General features: G+C 52.3%; 1 protein-coding gene across 1 annotated transcript in view; it reads left to right on the top strand.

Annotated features, from left to right (window-relative positions):
* SNX29 (sorting nexin 29) overlaps positions 1-17,584 on the top strand; it is a 595,061-nt gene that overhangs the window by 86,950 nt on the left and 490,527 nt on the right. The window contains exons 9-11 of the mRNA XM_040230635.1: positions 3,617-3,735; positions 7,008-7,083; positions 9,429-9,511. Coding sequence (XP_040086569.1) covers positions 3,617-3,735; positions 7,008-7,083; positions 9,429-9,511 — 278 coding nt within the window. The remainder of the gene's footprint in view (positions 1-3,616; positions 3,736-7,007; positions 7,084-9,428; positions 9,512-17,584) is intronic.

Here is a 17,584-nt window from a genome sequence, read left to right on the forward strand (position 1 = left end):
TTGAGTCGGTGATGCCATCCAGCCATCTCGTCCTCTGTCGCCCCCTTCTCCTCCTGCCCTCAATGCTTAGTCCCCTCGATTTAGTAATTCCGCTGCCGGGAAGCTGTGCTGAGGACGGGTCTCAGGACAAAGGCTCTTGCCTCCAGATGACAACGTGCTGATTTAGAGAGACAGTGCAGGGGACCTGACCAAAAGGTGCAGGCACAGAGGAACCGCTCACAGTGAACAGTGGAGTATTTCATAGTTCAGATCTTAAATCTTAATGTTCAGGATCTTCAACATCTTAAATGGCATCTGAGAGTATGCACATAGTGTGAGGATGAACTTATACACTGAATGAGAAAAGGAAATTATAAAAACCTACATTTAGTTGTGTTACAACCTCTTAAAGAGAAGTATGCAAGTCAAGAAAAAGACACTCAGGCGATCGTGTCCAGGTCAGTCATGTTTTGGATAACGTGCCTTTGGGTATGTTATTTTCCCTTTCCTCTTTGGGCTTCCCTGGTGGCTCAGCGGTAGAGTCTGCCTGCAATGTAGGAGACCTGGGTTCCATCCCTGGGTCAAGAAGATCCTCTGGAGAAGGGAATTGGCAACCCACTCCAGTGTTCTTGCCTGAAGGATCTCTTGGACAGAGGAGCCTAGCAGGCTGTCGTCTCTCGGGTCACAAAGAGTCAGACACGACTAAGCAACTAACACTACCCTCCTCTTTGTGGCATTTTCTAGGTTTTTTTTTTTTTAAGTATCTTCTCTAATGAAAAGCAACACCCATTCTGGTGTTGGCACCATATTCTGAATTGGTCTCTGCCTCAGGAATGACTTCAGTGTAATCCCTTTTTGAGATGGAGGTCCCTTGCCCACTTTTATGTGGATCCGAACCTCAGCTGGTGGGGCCTGACTTCACCTTGTGCTCTGCACGTGTTGTCGGAAAGTGGCAAGATGTATGTCCCCTTAGAAACAGCAGAGTAGCGTAGAAACATACATACTGCCATATATAAGCGAGATGGCCAGTGGGAATTTGCTGTATGACACAGGGATCTCAACCTGGTGCTTGCTGACAACCTAGAGGGATAAATTGCGGTGGGAGGTGGGAGGGAGGTTCATGAGAGAGGGACCATATTATTACCTGTGGCCACTTCATGTTGATGTGTGGCAGAAACCAGCACAACATTGTAAAGCAGTTATTCTCCAGTTAAAAACAGATAAATTAAAAAAATTACAGAAGTAAAGATTCAACAACAAGAAAAAGAAGCAGCGGGAAATCCCACCTGCCTGGAGCCGGCACAGCAGGCAGGAGAGGACTGTGGTTTCGCAGCTGTGTCTCGAGGGGCACCCTGGCTGCCTCTGGGCGTCTGTCTGGGAGTCCCCCTGGTTGCCAGCTGCTGGATCGAAGCCCCGAGCAGGCAGGCAGTTCTTTACAGATTGTAGAGGCAGAGCCACGTTCACCCCAGCACCCAGCTCTGCTGCGGGGCACACAGGCGGGGAGCTTCCTCTCCCATGCCTCACGGAGTGCGTTACCTGCAGGCCTAAGTCACAGAGCTGGCAAAAATCTGTTAAGGTCACTTCTCCCTGTGTGTCTTGCTGAGTGTCACATGTGTGGCCAAAAGCTCCAGGGGACTCAAAGGAGAATGGCTACAGGACAGGCCTTAAGGAAGAATTGGCAGGGACTTCCCTGATGGCAGAGTGGTTAAGAATCTGCCTGCCAATGCGGGGGACACAGGTTCGATCCCTGGTCCAGGAAGATCCCACACGCCGTGGAGCAACTAAGCCCCATGCCCTGCAACTACTGAAGCCCGAGCACCCTAGAGCCCATGCTCTGCAGCGAGAAGCCACCATGTGGGCAGCCAGGCCCCTCAGTGAGGCATAGCCCCCACTCACCGCAGCTAGAGAAAGCCCATGCATAGCAATGAAGACCCAGTGTAGCCATAAATAAAGAAATAACATTTTAAAAAAGTTTAGAAAAAAGAGCTGGCAAACTAGCCTGTTGGCCAAATCTACCCCCAGGCCAAGAATGGCTGTTATATTTTTTAAAGTTTTGTAAACCAATCAAAAACAAAAACAAGTATACTGGATGAGATGGTTAGATAGCATCACCACCTCAGTGGACATGAATTTGAGCAAACTCCAGGGGATGGTGAAGGACAGGGGAGCCTGGCGTGCTGCAGTCCATGGGATTGCAAAGAATTGGACACAACTTAGCTACTGAACAGCCACAATGGCCACATAGCCTAAAGTGTTGACTGTCTGGTCCTTTTCAAAAAAATTTTGTTAATCCCTGCTCCATATGAAAGAAGTATATACATCATGTATCTTGATGGGCAGTGGCCAGGAGACTCATAGTAACTGGATCTGGAAGACCTGGGCTGAATTCTACCAGCCTTGGTCCTGGCCAGGTGATGGACTTGGACCAGTCGCCTGATCTCTCTGAGTTGTTTTCGCCCCCTCCTCTTCCCTCCCCATCCTCTCCTTTTCTTTCCTCCTCCTCCTCTCTGCCTCCCTCCCTCCATTAAGTAGCTATGACTATGGTCTTCTTTACATCTGATTTATGACGTGAGTTTATAAACCTTCAAGTCCTGCACAGATGCATCTTGGTATTTATCAGTGTTGGCTTCTTGCCCAGAAGTAGATGCTGCAGTGGGCAGATACTTTCTCAAACCCATGTAACCGAACCAGCCTGGCGTTACAAAGGTCGAACAGGCTAGTTTGGCAGTGGTGGGTAAGGTGACACTGTAACAGATCATATGAGCCTGGTTAATATTCGAGCTGACCCCCTTTCTTGGAAGTGGCCCAGACACAGTCTGGTCTGGTTCTGCCCTTTTACTCCTGAGGGTTTGAGAACCAGTGAGGCAGAGGGACACTGGCCCAAGCTTATTGCAGAACCCAGAGCCCGTGGGGCCTCCTCTCACTTCAGCCCTGGCTTGTGCCGCCCCCCCACTTCCATCCCTGTTCCCTGCTCCACCTCCCCTTGTGGTCCCAGCGCTTCCTTCCCCACTCACTTCAAACCTCCCTTCTTCATAGAATCCTTCCACCACCTTCCCAACCAGCCCCATGAACCTGAGCTGCCATTTCTCACTTCTTGTGGGATCATATGTTTCATGTCGGGCTTCCCAGGTGGTGCTAGTGGCAAAGAATCCACCTGCCAGTGCAGGAGATGGAAGAGACGTGGGTTCGATCCCTGGGTCGGGAAGACCCCCTGAGAAGGGTATGACAACGCACTCCAGTATTCTTGCCTGGAGAATCCCTGGAGTCTGGTGGGTTACAGAGTCTGATGGTCACAGAGTCAGACATGACTGAAGTGACTTAGCACGCATGCACATACTTCATGTCTGCAACCCCCAGCAGACTGTAAGCTCCATGAGAGCAGGATGGACCTTGTTGGCTGGCTCTTTGCCAGCACAGTGTGTGTGTACACGCGTGTGTGTATTCATGCACGCATGTATGTGTTCACTGCCTGGCAGGTAGGAGGGGCTCAGTACACATGGGCTGAAAGAGCGAGCGCAGGAGGGCCGGCTCCTGGCTCCCACCCGGGCCCCCTCATGTTCTCAGCCCCTCCAGGCCTGGGTGGTTCCCTGGGGGGGCTGGGTGGGGCCCTGACCCGCAGCTGTGTTCTCTCCCCCAGGCCGCGGGATGGGGGCGCCTGCCTCTCCCAGATGCATGGCTGGGCCCCGCTGCAGGTGCTGCATGGCCACGCCGAGGTGCTCTTCCCGGTCAGCGGCGTGGGCTCCTACGGGCCTGCAGGTGGGTGTTCCCGGTTCCTCCCTGCCTCCCACACGGGCTGTGGCTGGAGCAGCGGCAAGAGAGGCCGGATCAGGGGTCACGTCTGTGGGCAGGGGTGGGGGAAGGGAGGCAGGGAGGCCAGGGCTCAGGGCAGGTGGCCCCTCTCAGCAGGGGAGCCCCAGTGGCTTTGGCTTGTTTCCTCACTGAACCAGGGTATTTTGCAGAGCTCTAGCCTGAGCAGGTGTTGGCATGTCACCCAGGAGCCCCCAGGCCCACTTCCTTTCTTGTCAGCGATCTGTTGAACTTGGTGGTGTACAGGCAGATTACAAATGGTGACAATTATTTTTGCCTCTCAGGAGGAGGGAGATCAGAACCCGTATCTCTAAAGACCCTCGCACCTTTGGCAGCTGAGGGCTTGGGGGTCAGGGAGTGAGCTTGCCGAAAAGTGGGCAAGCCTTTCTGGCCCGTTCCTTGTGACTGCGGGGGCGCACGTGTGGTTCGTTATTATTTTCTTTAGCTAGAACAGGTCGGGTGGTGGGTGTCAGGGTGAGGGTGGGAGTCGTGGCTGAGCCCGGTGCTCCCGGCGGGGTGGGTATGCATGGCGCCCGGCATGGCGGAGCGCTGGGTCGTTCCGGTGCCCCTGCAGCCCCACCGTGTCGGCGAGGCCTCCCCGCACCCGCAGGATGGGTGCCCCTCTCGCCCTCGTGGGCCCAGGTTTAGGAAGCCGTGGACGATTGTGAACGGGGGCCCACCGGCTGCTCAGGAAGCTGTCGACGTTCTGAGCCGGATGACAGACGGTTGTCATGGTGCCGTGTGAGGAACAGAAACCCCCTCAGACTAGCTTGGGGAGGGCGGGCCCATGCCCGGGTGCAGTCGAGGCTGGGGGGCGCGGCGGTCACCTCGAAGTTGCCGGGTGGGGGGGCAGGTGGCCGCCTGCGAGGCGGTGTTGCTGGTGTGAGTGACGGCTGTCCGCCAGGCTGGTCTCTCCGGGGAAGCGTGGACGGCGGCAGTGAACTCACAGGGCTCGTCTGGGTTCCCTCAGTCCCTCCTGACCGCAGCCCTTGAGGAAGGGGAGTCACTGTTCAGACGTGGGGCGGAGCTCCCCCGAGGGAGTCTGAGAGGAGAGGCTGGGCACACAGGAGGGCCTGGGCAGGCTCCCTGCTGGCTTCATACCCGTGGGGTGACGGGGGGCGTCTTGGGGCCCGGCCTGGCCTGCAGTCCTCCTGGTCCTGTGCCCCCCTTCCTGGTGGGGGTCTGCCCCCTCTGCTCACCCCGCTGGTCGCTCTGTGTTCCTTCAGCCTTCTCCCCCTCCCATCTGGTCTGTACCTGGCTGAGGTGCCAACAGAGCACCTTCTGTACCAACCAGAGCTTCTGTCTGGGTCTTGGGTGAAGCCCGGGGTGGGCCGGTCTGGGAGCCCCTGCCCTCCTTCCGCTCGAGTGACCAGCCTGGGTCCGAGCCCCCCCAGCCTGGGGACATGGTCACCTCGCCCTTGCCCGCTCAGCAGCAGTGCAGACTCAGGTGGAGTGACTGAGAAGTGGGGGTGGCCGGCAGGAAGTGGGTGGTCCTCACGTGCGTCTAGGACCCCTGGAGGGTTTCCAGGGCTCGTTCACAGCATCCGAGTTGGGGTCCATGCCCCTTATTCTACCCCCCACCGAAGGGCCTTTCGGTCGGGTCATGAACTGTCGCTGGGCTGGCGTGTCAGGCTGCCCCCAGGACTTGGCTGTGTGCTCTGGGATCCATGCCGGGAGGCATCCCCTGACCTGGCAGGTTTCTCTCAATCCCTCCTCCGGCTGTCAGCCTCCCAGACCCAGAGGCTCCATCTTGTCCCTGGTGAGTGGACCCCGAGCTCCAGCTGGTCTAGACCGTCCTCACCAGGGATGCTGGGTGTGAGCCCGTCTGCCAGCTTTTTGATTTACTACAGTAATGAAGCTGCCAGAAGTCTTGGAAGCTTGTGGCAGCCTGAGGGGCACACCCGCTGTTGGTGGGAGCATTGCACGGGAAGGCGTGTTATTCTCAGGCTGCTCACAGATGCTTGAATCAGAGCTGGAGGAGCCGCGACCTGGTGGGCATGCCACTCAGATCCCGGCTCTGCGTAGCTCAGGGAACTCAGTGCTCTGTGGTGACCCAGAGGGGAAAGAAATCCAAAAAAGAGGGAATATGTATATATATATATATATGTATATATATCTCAGATTCACTTTGCTGTGTAGTAGAAACTAACACAGCATTGTAAAGCAACTATACTCTAACATAAATTAAGAAAAATAAGAGGTGGGAGTGAGTGGAGTAGCTTCGTGAGGACAGCGGGTGGAAGGGAAAGCGAGAGAATGCTTTTCCTCGTAGGATTCCCTTTTTCAACCCCTTAAGAGCAGGGAATCTTGAGCAGAACTAGGTGAAAACGCAGGCGGTCACAGGACAGATGGCTTAGGGAGCAGGACGAGCTCCCTTCCGTCCCCTGTCCTGACCCAGGCCTTGACATGCCAGGACTTTGTCAGCGCTCAGGTGTTCTCCTGAGTGACATTGGCCTTGATATCCCCCAGGGACACGGATTTTGCGCTTTTTCCCGGAAAGAGACAAGAGCAGCAGCCAGTACATCTCTGAAGGTCCGTGCTGCCTGTTGCCTGTTGTTTGTCGAGATGACTTATGGCCTCCTGTCTTCTAAATGCCTTTCCCGCTTGCTGCAGGGGTCTTGAGAGAGTGGCAGTCACGCGGTTGTGACGGGGGACGCTGCTGCCCCCACGTGGCCGTCTCCAGACATTGCAGGCGGGAGCCCTTTTTGTCTAACAACAGCTGATTTATTATTCTCTGGTTCTGAGGTTGTCTCTGGATATGGACTTCATGCATAATTCCAGGTGGCTCAAGATCAGAAAGGTTAATAAATAAAGTCATAGGGAACGTAGTCAGTACTATTGTAATAACCGTGGGTGACAGACAGTTGCTGGATTTATTGCGGTGATCAATATGTAATGTAATCAGTTTCTAATATAAATGCTGAATCGCCATGCTGTCCACCTGGAACTGATAAGAGTATTGCGTGGGAGCCATACTTCAGTGAAGGGAAAAAAAAAGCTGAAGTGGGAGAATAGGGCCTCCCAGCCAGTGACTGATGCCAAGTCTGAGATGACGGCTGAAAAAAATGAAACGGGTGGCAGACGAAAGTCCAGCATGCAGATGGGGAAGGCCTTGCATGTCAGTTAGCAGGCGAGTCCGTGTCTGCCCCGTGTCCTGTCTCATGGGGGTGCTGAGGGTGAGAGCAGAACCGTGACCGTCTCTGCGGCTGCTGTCTGTGCAGATGTCCCCCTTGGGAGCCTGGAGAACGGGACGGGACCCGAGGACCACATCCTCCCGGAGCCGGGACCCCGGTACAGGTGAGCGTGCAGCCCCCACCCCTGGCTGCCTCTGGGGCCGGGCTGCCCTCTTCACAGCTCCGCCTTTCTTCTTTTCAAAAGTTCCTCTGATGGGCTTGAAGGGCAGGGCCTCACTTCACAGGGATTCAGTCCAGCGTTGGTCTGACATCCGAGGGCACCAAGTGGCCAAGGGTCTCAGGCCCGAGACCTGGTGTCGGTCACATTCCATTTGCTACCACCTTTACTTTCCTTCTTTGGGGCATGGCTAGGTACTTCCACTGTCATAATTTGCTTGATTTAATATTTGACAATAAACCATTGGACAATTTTAGTATTACACTTTACAGTTTTAGTATTATGTAATATTTAAACCTGGGGAAGGAAATGGCACCCCACTGTAGCATTCTTGCCTGGAAAATCCCATAGACAGAGGAGCCCAGCGGGCTGCAGTCCATGGAACTGCAAAGAATCAGACACAGCTGAGCACACACACACACACACACAATATTGGAACCACCTTGGTATCAGGTATTTGTGAAGTGCCTAGGGCTTCTCTGGTGGCTCAGTGCTAGAGAATCTGCCTGCAGTGCAGGAGACAAGGGTTCCATCTCTGGGAAGATCCCTTGGAGGAGGAAATGGCAACCCACTCCAGTATTCTTGCCTGGAGAATCGCTTGGACAGAGGAGCCTGGCGGGCTGCTGTCCGTAAAGTGGCACAGAGTCAGATGTGACTGAAGCGACTTAGCACACACGCACCACGTCAGGTTGTTTGTTTTAAATCAAATCTAAGTATCTCAAGGGAAAGCTGAGCTGTTCAGTCTCTGGACGTTAGGTGGCGGAGCTGAGATGGACCCTGAGGAGCCCCTGCTGCCACTGCAATCCTCGCTGCCCTTGCAGCTCTCTCCTTCCTCCTTGGCTTTAATTTGGTGTCTCTGAGATACAGTGTCTGCGTTTTCAACCTTGGCCCCCGGGTGTGGGCTCTGTTTCCCTCCACCCGTGCTTGGTGTTCCAGTCTCGCCCTGCTTTCAGAGAGGCGCTGCCTGTAGGAGGCTTGTACAAGTTAGTGCGGTGCCAGGAAGGGTTGGTGTCAACCCGCAGGAAGCATCAGTCCTCCCAGTGAATATTCACGATTGACTTCCCTTAGGGTTGACTGGTTTCATCCCCTTGCTGTCCAAGGGTCTCCCAAGAGTCTTCTCCATCACTGCAGTTTGAAGGCATCAGTTCTTTGGCGCTCAGCCTTCTTTATGGTCCAGCTCTCACATCTATACACGACTACTGGAAAAACCATAGCTTTGACTATATGGGCCACTGGGTATTCCCCTAGTTGTTTTCATGAAAGACGTGAAGGATTATTTTTCCATGGTGCAAATTCTTTGTCACTGCGCAATCAGCGCTCATTATTTCTGGTGGTCGTGTGCTCTCAAGACGGGGCCATTGCTCCTAGGTCCCTAGGAGTGTGTCTGGTCACAACATTTTGGTCAGTGGATCAGTAAGTACCTTTGTTTTCTGTCTGCTCCTGTTTAAAGACATCTCATCTAACATCCGCTGTTGATTCACGACAGGTAACTCGTGACCAACAGCACTGTCAACGTGTATGTGTGTGTGTTAAGTTGCTTCAGTCGTGTCTGACTCTTTTGCGAGCCCGTGGACTGTAGCCCACCAGGCTCCTCTGTGCATGGGATTCTCCGGGCAAGAATACTGGAGTGGGTTGCCTTGCCTTCCTCCGAGGGATTTTCCCATACTAGGGATCCAGCCCGCATCTCCCGTATTGGCAGGCAGGTTCTTTAGCACACTGCACCATCAGGCTGAGTAGAGGCTGCCTCACACATGTTTCCTGTAAGAGGCACCGCACAGTCCTGCGTTTAGGAGCAACAGACAGCACTTTGGGTTTCCTAGGAGGTGCTAGTGTAAAGAACTTGCCTGCAATGCAGGAAATGTAAGAGACTTTTTGGTTCGATCCCTGGGTCGGGAAGATCCCCTGGAGGAGGAAATGGCAACCCACTCCAGTATTCTTTCCTGGAGAATCCCATGGACAGAGGAACCTGCCTGGCTACAGTCTGTGGGGTTGCAAAGAGTCGGACACGACTGAAGGGACTGAGCACGCACGCACGCATGTACGTGTTCACGCATGACCATATCAGCCCCGAGAGTGTGGAGTTCTGGGGTTACAGGTAAACTTCAGGGAGCATGTGAATTTCCAGGTACAGAATCCACACATAGAGAGGATGGACTGTGACCTGAGAGGGCCGCCTTCTCTTCCTTGGAGTTGGAAAACCTGCAGCTCAGTGCTGGCTGCATTTGTTTTGAATGTTGAGGTGGCGTGTTTTAAGTGATTGACTCTTAACTTCCCTCTGCTTGCCTTTCCAGTGTGGAAGCGAGTCCTCCAGGCCAGGAGAGTCCTCTGAGCAGCCTGTTACCTTCTGCCTCGGTGCCGGAGTCCATGACAGTTAGTAAGTACTTTCTGGGCAGCGTCCGCCATCCCTGGGTGACCCTGGGGCCTGCACATCCTGGAGGCAGTGCCTTTGTGCTGGCTCTTGCATGACCGCAGACTTTACAGAGTCTGGGAGGAAGTCAGGGGTGTGGGTGCCAGGTTGTGGACTTGAAGTGTGGTGTGTGGTCGTTAAGCGCTCTGAACTGCGAAACCTGATACCTGGGTTCATGCATCGTTTTGTTAAAGCAGGAGCCCCTTTATGCCCCTAGGGACTAGTTTCATGGAAGACAATTTTTCCATTTACCCAGGGGCAGGGATGGTTTCTGGATGATTTAGGCGCTTTACCTTTATTATGCCACCGCAGACGTGACGGGAGGCGGAGCTCAGGCAGTTACGTGCGGCTGTGAATGCAGATGAAGGTTCAATCGCTCACTGCCTTTCCCTTCTTGCTGTGTCGCCCGGTTCCCAGCAGGTCTTGAACTGGTACCAGCTCGGGGGGTTGAGGACCCCTGCTCTTAAGGACACTGAGGTGGAGCAGCAGGGAGGCCGAGGGAACCGTGTCCTTCACGGTTTCGGGGTTTGCCTCCTGCAAGGCTGTCAGCTACAGAGGAGGTTTCTAGTTGGGCTTCCTTTGTATCCCTGGAAGAATCACTTTTGTACGTAAGGGAGAGTGTGTCTCTCAAAGATGCGTGAAGATTGCTAATGATCAGGTGCAACCTGTTGACAACCTTACCACTCAGAAAAGGTACAGCAGTTAAGGTTAGGTTTCAGTTCAGTTCAGTCGCTCAGTCGTGTCTGATTCTTTGCGACCCCATGGACTGCAACAAGCCAGGCCTCCCTGTCCATCACCAACTCCCGGAGCTTGCTCAAACTCATGTCCATAGAGTCGATGATACCATCCAGCCATCTCATCCTCTGTCATCCCCTTCTCCTCATGCCTTCAATCTTTCTCAGCATTTTTCTCCAGTGAGTCAGTTCTTCACGTCAGATGGCCAAGAAATTGGAGTTTCAGCTTTAGCATCGGTCCTTCCAATGAATATTCAGGACTGATTTCCTTTAGGATGGACTGTTTTGGTCTCCTTCCAGTCCAAGGGACTCTCAAGAGTCTTCTCCAACACCACAGTTCAAAAGCATCAGTTCTTCAGTGCTCAGCTTTCTTTATGGTCCAACTCTCACATCCATACATGACTACTGGAAAAACCATAGCTTTGACTAGACTGACCTTTGTTGGCAAAGTGATGTCTCTGCTTTTTAATATGCTGCCTAGGTTGGTTATAGCTTTTCTTCCAGGGAGCAAATGTCTTTTAATTTCGAGGCTGCAGTCACCATCTGCAGTGATTTTGGAGCCCAAGACAATAAAGTCTGTCACCTTTTCCATTGTTTCCCCATCTGTTTGCCATGAAGTGATGGGACCAGATGCCAAGATCTTTGTATTTTGAATGTTAGTTTTAAGCCAGCTTTTTCACTCTCCTCTTTCACTTTCATCAAGAGGGTCTTGATGAAAGGTTAGGTTTGAGTGGCTTTATATAATAAAGGATAAACCAACCAGCTGTGGCTTAATATGATAGAAATCACCTTTCTGTCCAGAGGTAGATAGCCTGGGCCAGTGTGTGGCACCAGAGAGTAGGGCTGCTTCTGTCTTGCCTCGTTGTCCAAAATGGCTGTTTTAGGTCCAGCCATCTCATTCTCATCCCAGGTATCAGGAATGAGGAGGGGGCAAAGGAGAAACTTCCTCCATTTCCTTAGGTAGGATTCAGGAATCTGAACTTGGAAAAGAACTTACAACTTTTCCTGTAGGCTCTGACTGAAATTTAGTATTCAGTATTGCCTTCATTTTTTATTAATTTATTTTTAAAAAATTAATTAACTTTGTTTCTGGCTGTGCTGGGCCTTCTTGCCGCATGGAGACTTTCTCTCACTGTGACGCGCAGGCTCTAGAGCGTGGGCTTAGTGGTTGTGGTGCACAGCCTCAGTTACCCTGTGGCGGGTAGACTTTTCCTGGACCAGGGATTGAACCCATGCATCCTTCATTGCCAGGAGGATTCTTAACCACTGGACCACTGGGGAAATCCTTAATTTATTTTTTTTTAGTTGAAGTTTTATTTACAATATTATTAGTTTCAGGTGTTGGAGAAGGCAATGGCATCCCACTCCAGTACTCTTGTCTGGAAAATCCCATGGATGGAGGAGCCTGTTAGGCTACAGTCCATGGGGCCTCTAAGAGTCAGACATGACTGAGCGACTTCACTTTCTCTTTTTGCCTTCATGCATTGGAGAAGGAAGTGGCAACCCACTCCGGTGTTTGTGCCTGGAGAATCCCAGGGACGGGGGAGCCTGGTGGGCTGCCGTCTGTGGGGTCACACAGAGTCGGACACGACTGAAGTGACTTAGCAGCAGCAGCAGTTCCAGATGTGCAACACAGTGATTCAGCACGTATATGGGTTATGTTGGGTATAAAGCCGCTGTGATGCATTGGCTGTGGTCTCTGTGCCCCCGTAGTTTATTTTGCCCATCGTCGTTTGTACCTCTTACCTTCCCTCCATTTTGCCCCTTCCCATTCTCTCTCCCTACTGGTAACTGCTAGTTTGTCCTCTGTATCCGTGAGTCTGTTATTCATTTGCTGTGTTCTTTTGTTTGTTTTATTTTAAGATTCCACATATAAGTGATATCATACAGTATTTATCCTTTTCTGTACTAAGTGTGGGACCTTCTGAGTCCATCTGTGTTGCTTCTAATGGCAAAACTTCATGCTTTTTCATGGCTGAATAATATTCTTGTGTGTGTGTGTGTGTGTGTGTGTGTGTGTGTGTCTGTGTGTTTCTGTGTATCTTCTTCATCCACTCATCTGCTGATGGATGCTTAGACTGCATTCTCTTTAATGCTGAAAGTGGCAGCGAATCATAGAAACCTTAGAGGTCTCAGCCATGCAAGCAATAGAAGTCACTGGCTCCTGTAACAGTGACAGGAAAAAGATCCCACGGTGTCACTGCTGCTTGGAAATAGAGTTTTTTAATGAGAAAATGTAAAATCCTGTGTACTAATCTGTCACTTGTCTTTTTTACATTTTGGTAATTCTGTTTTAGTATAATCAGTTTCCTTTGTAATCTTGAGTGTTTTATGTTATGTATTTTAAAACATTTTTCTGAGAAGAGACCCATGGGCTTCATCACCAGGCAATGCAATGGGTCTCTGGCACAAAGAAGATGAACCTTTCCCCTCCCCCAAGCAATAAGGACCCTTCCTAGAAAGCGCACACAGGTTCCCACTTGTGTGGCTGACATCCGTCCCAAGGCCTCCCCAGCTACTCAGGAGACAACGTGTCCATCCCGTTTTCTCCCCCAAATAACCCCATGGCTAAGGAAGGAAAGAGGGTTTCCCTGGTAGCTTAGCTGGTAAAGAATCCGCCTGCAATGCAGAAGACCCCGGTGATCCCCTGGGTTGGAAAGATTCCCTGGAAAAGGGAAAGGCTACCAACTCCAGTGTTTTTGTGTGGAGAGTTCCATAGACTGTATAGTCCATGGGGTTGCAAAGAGACACGACTGAGTGACTTTCACTAAGGAAGGAAGAGTGGAGTTGGAGGGGCATCCAATGGTCTTTTATTTATTTATTTAAAAAGAATTTTTACATTTTTGACTGCGCCGGGTCTTAGGTGTGGCATGTGGGATCCATCCCTGACCAGAGATTGAGCCCAGGGCCCCCTGCATTAGGAGTGTGGCGTCCTAGCCCCTGAGGCACAAGGGAAGTCCTAGAAATGGAGTTTTATGTGATTCCTGTACTGGGGAGAGCCACTCTTAGTTGCCTTGAGTAGCAGGTAACTGAAAATACAGACAATGAAGAGGAGCCAGCCCTAGTGAGTTGGCCTGGACGTGGTTGCCTGTCTAAGGATGAGAATGGTGCCAGCACTATCTCAGTGCCAAAGGCAGGTGTTAACGTGTTTCCAGCAGTCAGCGGGATGAGTGGAAGTGGGCAGAGGCATTCTCTCTCTGCCTCTCTGACGCCTCGTCTTCTTGGCCCCTGCGGTGCTGCCGTGGGTCACCCCGTGACGGGGAGGGCTGAGCCCTTACTGTGGCCCCTGGTGCATCTGCTCTGAATCACACCAGTTTTCGCCTCATTTGCATTTGTTTTGAGAACAATGATGACCCCAAGATTGAGGGCAGGAAGGCCAGACTTCCTTGGTGCTTCGTCCTGGGCTCCATTAGCAAGGATACGAACACCTCGGTGCTCAGCACCCCGCCCGGCCCCGGGGTGCCCAGCAGTGTGCTCTTGTGTGGGCCTCCTGCACCCTGGGATGCGGTCTCGCCATCTCAGGATGCGCTTTGTCAGCCACTCTTCAGGGTCAAGAGAGATCGTGGTCTGTGGGTCTGCCTCAGACATCTTCTGACTTTGAGGAAGATGCTGGCCCTTGTGTTTCAGTAAGGACATGCCTCTGATGCACTTGACTTATGCTGATGGCAGGGATCTAGACGGGTTTTTTATTTTTAGTTGTACGCTTTAAATAGAAAAAGGGCTTCCCTGGTGACCCAGATGATAAAGAATCTGCCTGCAATGCAGGAGACCTGAGTTTGATCCCCAGGTCGGGAAGATCCCCTGGAGAAGGGAAAGGCACCTTTCCTTGGACAGAGGAGCCTGGCGGGCTACAGGCCAGGGGGTTGCAAAGAGTTGAACAGCTGAGCAACTGTCACTTTTTAAAACACGGTTTTACTTGTTTTTATTTTTGGCTGTGCTCGGCCGTCATCGCTTTGCGAGAACGGCGCTCTGGCTGTGGTGCTGGGCTTCTCGTTGCGGTGGCTTCTTCTGGTGCGGGTCCCGGGCTCTAGAGCACAGGCTCAGTAGTTGTGGCACACGGGCTTAGTTGCTCCATGGCATATGGGATCTTCCTGGATCAGGGACAGAACCCCTGTCTCCTACACTGGCAGGTGGATTCTTTACCACTGAGCCCCCCGGGAAGCCCAGCCCTACACTTTTCTAACAGTGTAAATCTGGTTTTATTTGGTATCTTTGGCAAATCCAGAGCTTACAGCCTGCATCTCTGAAGGAAAACTTCACTACATCCACATTTTGACCTTCGACACCCGGAAGCAGTGTGGATTGTGGGGGATAAGGGTGTGTATGGTGGTCGGGGGTTCTGTTTCTGTGGTGGTGGCTGTAAATTTCAGGGAACCTTCACTGAAATTGTTGTCTGTCCTGTGGGTGTTCCAGACGAGAGATCAGAACCCTTAGAAGTTTTGCCAGCGTGGGTGCTTTTGACTTGTACCCTCCCCATCTCACCCCTGCCTCCTGTGTTATTGCAAAAAAAAAAAAGAAAAAGAAAAAATGAGAGCTAGTCTGTCTGGATATCCAGGGAGTATTATTGTACTTTGCTACGGTTGTTGTTAACAAAGTACCCTGCACCGGCAGCGTAAACAGCAGAAGTGTGTTTCTGCTAGTTCTGGAGGCTGGAAGTCCCCTAGGACGCCGGCAGTCTGGTTTCTGGTGAAGCCTCTCTCTTGGCTTGGCGCCTTCTCTCTGTGAGCGCGCATCCCTGGGTCTCTTCTTCTCATAAAGAAGCTTTAATTGCCTCTTTAAAGTTCCTACCTCCAAATGTAATCAAAACCCACAAATTTGAGAGAGACGAAATTCCCAGGTGGCGCAGCGGTTAAGATCCGCCTGCCAATGCAGGAGACGTGGGTTCGATCCCTGGGTGGGGAAGATCCCCTGGAGGAGGGCATGGCAGCTCACTCCGGTATTCGTGCCTGGAGAATCCCATGGTCAGAGCAGCCTGGTGGGCCGCAGTCCACGGGGTCGCAGAGTCGGACATGACCGAAGGGACCGAGCGTGCACGCACACACATACGTGCAGCTTGGATTCCTCTCCAGAGGAGACACTCAACTCTCACGAACCCCAGAGGAGCCTGGCGGAGGAGCCCCAGCTCTGTCCCCTGGACGTTGCCCTGACGTCCCACCAGGCGACCCCCGGCCCGCGTTGTAGCCGCGTCACCCTGTCAGAGGGTCCTCCGCGGCCCACCCTGGCGCCCCAGTCTTGGACTTCCGGCCCCAGAACGGTGAGCAGTACATTTCTGTTGTTTATCATTCGCCCAGTCTGCTGTGTCCTGTTGTTGCTGCTCAAACGTACTGAGACCCGAAGGGTCAGTGGGGTCGTGACCCTGGCCGCGCTGACCCCACGTCGTCGCCTCTCGGCCTCCCAGTCCACCCTTCCGCGAACGCTCCCGCCGTCGCGGCTGACACCCGCTGTCCTGGGTTCATGTGCCACCTAGTGGATGGTCCGGGAACTCGCCCTGCAGTCTCTCCCCGCACCTCTCCACCTCTCCCTGCTCAGAACCCAGGGCCTCCGCCCCTCTACTCACTGCAGATGGTTCTCGGAATTTCACCTGAAAAGTTAAAAGCGAAAGGCGTTCAGTCGTGTCCGACTCATGTGACTCCAGTCCATGGAATCCTCCAGGCCAGAACACTGGAGTGGGTAGCCTTTCCCTTCTCCAGGGGATCTTCCCAACCCAGGAACTGAACCCAGGTCGCCCACATTGCAGGTGGATTCTTTAGCAGCTGAGCCACCAGGAAAGCCCAAGAATGCTGGAGTGGGCTGTCCCTTCTCCAGCGGGTCTTCCCGACCCAGGAATTGAGCCGGGACCTCTTGCATTGCAGGCGGATTCCTTACCAGCTGAGCTACCAGGGAAGCCAGAGGCGATCATTTTCACATCTTCCTGAAATAACAAATATTTAATTTAGTTATTATTCAGATGTTTTTAATTCCCGTTCTCTTTTCTCCACCTTTATCTCAGAAATCTTTGTCTCTCTTTTATGGGATCAAAGTATGACCTTATTTTGAAGGGGTAAATAGGAAAAGAGTTTGCCTAATATACTGGAATGGACACAAAAGAAAATCGTATATTTTTGAAGTGAACCTGGATGCAAGAAATCCGTGTGGTTCACCTCCAAGGCCTTTAAAAATACCCAGCAGGACTTCTCATTCTACCCTGGAATTGACACAATATAGCTTTCCACCTTGTCATCATTTGCTGTTGAAGCTGACTTACTCCAGACACCAAATTTTATGATGAATAAAATTCCATTTTCCATTTTGCAGTTCCGTTTAACTTTTGGCATTCTTTTAAACTGAACTTGTGGCAACAGTGTTTCAACAGAATTTTAGATTAAATAGTCCTCAATCCTAGTCTGGGGTCCATGAGGGTCGAGATGGGGGCGGTGGGCAAGAGAGTAGCCGTGCAACAGCACCGTCATGATGGAGGTTGACCCAGACCCCAGGGGTGTTTCTGAAATAGCAGGCATCTCTGCTTTGGCCGAGTGTGCGTTAGTAAGCAGGGTTAGCTAATACTGAGGACTCGCAGGCAAGCGTGGTTCATGGGGATGGCAGAGGAGGGGCTCTTGGTGGTCAGTAATAATTATGAAGATGATTGCTGCTAAGTTGCTAAGTCACTTCAGTCGTGTCCGACTCTGTGCGACCCCATCGAGGGCAGCCCACCAGGCTCCCCCGTCCCTGGGACTCTCCAGGCAAGGATACTGGAGTGGGTTGCCATTTCCTTCTCCAATGCATGAAAGTGAAAAGTGAAAGGGAAGTCGCTCGGTCGCATCTGACTCTTCGCGACCCCATGGACTGCAGCCTACCAGGCTCCTCCATCCATGGGATTTTCCAGGCAAGAGTGCTGGAGTGGGGTGCCACTGCCTTCTCCAGTGATGATGACTAATACTCATTAAATGGTATCACCTCAGTCAATGCCAGAAACACAGCCCATCACTCCCCAGCTTCCCTCCACCCTCCGACAGGTTGGTTGAATGATGAAGAGCACGTAACATATGATCTTCCCTCCTGGCAAGCTTTTGAAGAGTGCTTTTCTGGATGAAGAAAAAAGTGCACTTCCCTTTTGTCCCTTTCTTCTTCCTCCCATTCTTCCACTATTTGATAGATTTTTTTTTCCCGCACGTTCAGAACCTTTTTATGCCACTGCTGACCAACTGTTTGACAGATACTGTGATGTTCCTTGCCTGCACTTGGCAGAGCAAGAGGCCAGAGTCTTGCCCTGGGGGGTCAGCAGGCCGGTGGGAGGAGACACGTGGGGGGGTGGGCCGTGGGGAAGAAC

The sequence above is a fragment of the Oryx dammah genome, unplaced genomic scaffold (assembly GCF_014754425.2).
Source record: "Oryx dammah isolate SB20612 unplaced genomic scaffold, SCBI_Odam_1.1 HiC_scaffold_2, whole genome shotgun sequence".
Taxonomy (NCBI): Eukaryota; Metazoa; Chordata; class Mammalia; order Artiodactyla; family Bovidae; genus Oryx; species Oryx dammah.